This window comes from Macrobrachium nipponense, chromosome 16, assembly GCF_015104395.2.
Source record: "Macrobrachium nipponense isolate FS-2020 chromosome 16, ASM1510439v2, whole genome shotgun sequence".
In the NCBI taxonomy this organism is placed as follows: domain Eukaryota; kingdom Metazoa; phylum Arthropoda; class Malacostraca; order Decapoda; family Palaemonidae; genus Macrobrachium; species Macrobrachium nipponense.
This window is the reverse complement of record NC_087209.1, coordinates 63,771,059-63,775,344: the sequence shown is the minus strand read 5'-3', so window position 1 is coordinate 63,775,344 and position 4,286 is coordinate 63,771,059. Positions and strand designations below refer to the sequence as shown.

The 4,286-nt window shown below is 38.9% G+C and overlaps 1 protein-coding gene across 1 annotated transcript in view; it reads right to left on the bottom strand.

The window, feature by feature from the left end:
* Positions 1 to 702: 702 nt before the first annotated feature.
* LOC135195356 (RNA-binding protein 25-like) overlaps positions 703 to 4,286 on the bottom strand; it is a 15,423-nt gene continuing 11,839 nt past the window's right edge. Inside the window, 2 exon segments of the mRNA XM_064221616.1 lie at positions 703 to 929; positions 3,648 to 3,735. Coding sequence (XP_064077686.1) covers positions 703 to 929; positions 3,648 to 3,735 — 315 coding nt within the window.

Sequence of the window (4,286 nt, the reverse complement as noted above, 5' to 3'; positions counted from 1 at the left end):
TCGTAAAAGCAACAGCAACAGTAGCATGTATGTTGATAACGTGTCCTGGTTACTTGGGCCAATTACCATTTTTCCCTCGACGGCCCCCCTGCGGACGACGAAGGGGGTGAATGGGACCCACCAAAAGGGCTGTTCCGGGGACCCTCTTAATTGAGCCTCTGGGTATTTACGGCAGGGCGTCGCCGGTCGCTAAGAGATCTAAAAATCGGCCCCCTGAGATCCCTATAGTTCCCCCTACGTCCATCCCATTCCTAGCCCTCCCATCCCCCCTGCGCCTAGTTCCCCAAGCTCCCCTACATCCCTAACCCCTCCCCTGCCACCCTGCACCTCGTTCCCCAAGCTCACCGAGGAAGGGCCCTTGTATAAACGTCAAAAAGGAGAGAAAAACTTAAAACCCTTCGGCATTAGGCGAAGATAAAGCGTCCCACTTATACAAAGGAAGATGCGAAGAAGCGGCCGTTTACACTCGCTTAGGTTAACGTTGACCCCAACGGCTGCTTATGTGTATAACAAATACTTCGGTGCCGCAATTTCGTGAATGGAGTCCCACTAACGGACGCCTCGAACGCGTCAGCAACCGGAGAGCTCTGAAATAATAAAGAAGGGGCGCTTCGTTTAAAGAGATAGGACGTGAAGCAAGAAGTCCAGGCCCCCCGTCCTGTTGCATAGGCTCCAATAGCATGTGTTGCAAACGCTTCAACGTCATAACATCATGTGCATTAGAGGCTTCTGTCTCATGTGCTGCAGAGCCTTCAACTTCATGTGTTGCAAACCTTCAACAGCATTTGTTGCTGAGGTTCCAACATCATGTGTTGCAAAGGCTCCAACATCATCTGTTACAGAGGCTCCAACATCAAGTGTTGCAAAGGCTTCAACAACATCTGTTACAGAGGCTGCAACACCAAGTGTTACAAAGGCTCCAACATCATCTGTTACAGAGGCTCCAACATCATAACATCATGTGTTGCAAATGCTTCAACGTCAGCATTAAATTTCAGAGCGCCATAATGTGTGCCAAGCCTTTTGTCTGATCATAAACGATAGTTTTTTTTATTTGGATGTACGATAACTGTGTTAATTAAACTGTTTCTCTAAATAAATGTGGTTAGAGAGAGACAAACAACAGTAAGGAAGCCCAGACTTGGTAGCCCTAAGAAGTAAGTGTGCCTCCTGGTAGTAAGTTAAGTACGATGGAATGCAAACTGGGTGGAATAGGGCTTAGGGCAAGCAACCTCATCCCATATATATATGTATATACATACATACATACATACATATATATATATATATATATATATATATATATATATATATATATATTATATGCGTGTATGTGCAACTCGATCAGGCTAGCATAACAATAATCATGAAACGTCTTAATACCTACCAGGAGAGAGAGAGAGAGAGAGAGAGAGAGAGAGAGAGAGAGAGATGGGAAAAGCAAAGGTAGAAATAATTGGAAAAAAATACAACAAAGAAACGTGAGGAATATTAAAATACAGAGAAACGAAAACAAAGAAATCGTAGGATTATCGGATAAACGAATGAAAGAACTGGAGGAAAGGGAGAAAAAAAATAACACAATAAACAAATGCTAACACACAAAAATCGCACAGAACAGATATTGAAGAAATAAATAACGGACGAAGTCAGGCAAGAGAGAAAAACGCTGAATAATTAATACAGGCGAGAAGAAATAAAACAAAAGAAACAGGATACGCGGGACAGAGAACCATAAATAAGAGAAGGAAGAAAGAGGAAGAAGCGTCAAGAAGAAGGATTAACTCAAGGGAAAGCGATCAATGAAGGAATATAATGTAATTACAGGAGTGCAAAATTACATTTAAAAATTTCATTACGTTAAATTACATTTTAAAAATTCAATAAGGAAAGTAACTTCGTACGGCCACAAGAATTATGAATTGCTTATAAAACAAAAAACTAATTTAAAAAAATAAAAAATAAAAATTAAATGGAGAGCGATCAATGAAGACATAAAATGTAAGTGCAGGAGAGCAAATCACTCAAGAAATTAATGAACAAAATAACTATTCCTGGAGAGCCAAAAGATGATAACATATTTTTAATAAAATAATAAATCAACGAAGAAAAATATAAAGCCTTTTTGACATAGGACGGAAAAAGAAAAAAGTGCAAAAAAAAAACACTAAAAACAACCCAAATTTTACTTTTGCATAATGAAAGGATATGAATGAAGAATACATCGAAATAAATCAGAGAAAAAGGAATTAGAAATAAATGAGAGAAAAAAATTACCTAAGAATAGGAAATAAAAAAAAAAAAACATTCCAGATTTTCCATATCTTTGACGTTGGATATTATAGGAAAGTTAATAAAAAGAAAAAAATAAATAAATATAAAAGAACCAACTCAGTTATAAAAAAAAATGATAGGTTTGGACATGTCCTCCGTCCGACTTGAGAATTGAACAGAAAACAGAATTTAGGCCAAATGCCAAGAACTGAGATCTACGAGGTCATTCAGCATTGAAACGGAAACTGACAGTAAAAGGTTTGAAAGGTGTAACAGGATGAAAACCTCGCAGTTGCTCTATGAATCAATTGTTAGGAGATAGATAGAAGAAAAAATATGAAAGGAGGTGCAGTAAAAGGAACGAAAGGGGTTGCAGCTATGGGCCGAATGCACGCTGCTAAGTACCTTTAAGTAATACATACAGAGCACTGCATGAGGTGAACTGGCCCCACCGGAGAAGAATCAGTGCCACCTGGGCGCCTGTAGGCTGTAGATGGGTGGAGATTCGTGGAAGACAAAACTCGTTATCAATTTAATAATTTCTGTAGATTCAAATGGTTAATTGTCCGTGGTGAAAAGGTGAGCTTTGAATCTCAATATAATTTAAGAACGACAGAAAGGAAGGCTGTAGATGAGTAGTGGAGATCCGTGGAAGACATGATCTTTGTCAATTAGTCCTGCTATAGCAAAAAATAAGGACTTTGTTGAAGGCATACGTAATCAATATCACATTAATAATTTACTTAATAGAGTTCCTTAGGGTTCTCAGTTCACTTACCAATGTCTTTGTTTTTCTCAAAGCAGAGTTGAGAAAAACAATTCTTTTAGGCTGACTATGATATATTCCTCTCGTGCTTCCCAGCCTCAGAGCTCTGATAAATATATTGACCTCGTCAGGTCAGCAAAAGCTTTCCACATGAATATATTGACCTCGCCAAAGCAGCAAAAACTTTCCACATGAATGTATTGACCTCGTCAGGTCAGCAAAAGCTTTCCACATGAATACACTGACCTCGTCAGGTCAGCAAAAGCTTCCCACATGAATATATTGACCTGTCAGGGCAGCAAAAACTTTCCACGATTATTAGAAGCCTCGCTTCTGGAAGCGATCGAGACCGATGGCGTTGGAGAATGGATTTTATGAATAAATGCGTCGTTTGCCTTGTCAATGCTCGAGAAGGTCTTGTTTGCTGTTTCGTTAAACGGCGTGTTTGTGCAAAGCAAATGGGGGTGTCAAATGTGGCTAATGGTTTATCGAGGGGAGTGGCTACTACCGACGTGAGTTTCAATTGTTTACCGATGGCGTGGCATCGTTTACGCGCCGATGAATAAGGCCAAGGAAGACCTAGTACGATGAATGGCACCAATCAGACCTGCTTTCAAAATGGAGTCTGGAGTTGGGATTCGAACTGGGATATAAAATCTAGGGCAAAGGCCAAGAGCTGGGAAATTGAGAGTAGGCTGAAGAAGGGTTGAGGTTTAACGGGAAGAAAGCCTCAAAGCAGTTGCACTATGAAACAATTGTTAGAGAGGGTGGAAAGTAAGATGGAAGAAAGATTATTATGCACGGAGGCACATTAAAAGGAATGAAAGGGATTGCAGCTAGGGGGCGAAGGGACGCTGCAAAGAACCTTAAGTAATGCCTACAGTGCACCGCGTGAGGATGACTCAGAAACGAACATAAAACATTTTGAACATCGTCTACATAAATTCAAGTATTTTAGCAAATCATCTATGCCGTTAGTAGTGCAATCAGTATTTCAAATCTCACTGGATACAAAAGCTAAACAAAAAAGTAAATAAAGAAACGTCTCTCCTGGAAAAAAGTAAAAAAAAAAAAAACTTAAAGAACTAAAACCAAATATGGATTATATTTCCCTCACATTTCCCCTCAGTGGTGAAGAAATCTACAATAGTGTTAATATATATATATATATATATATATATATATATATATATATATATATATATATATATATAAATCATTGTGGATTTGTTCACCACTATAGTGA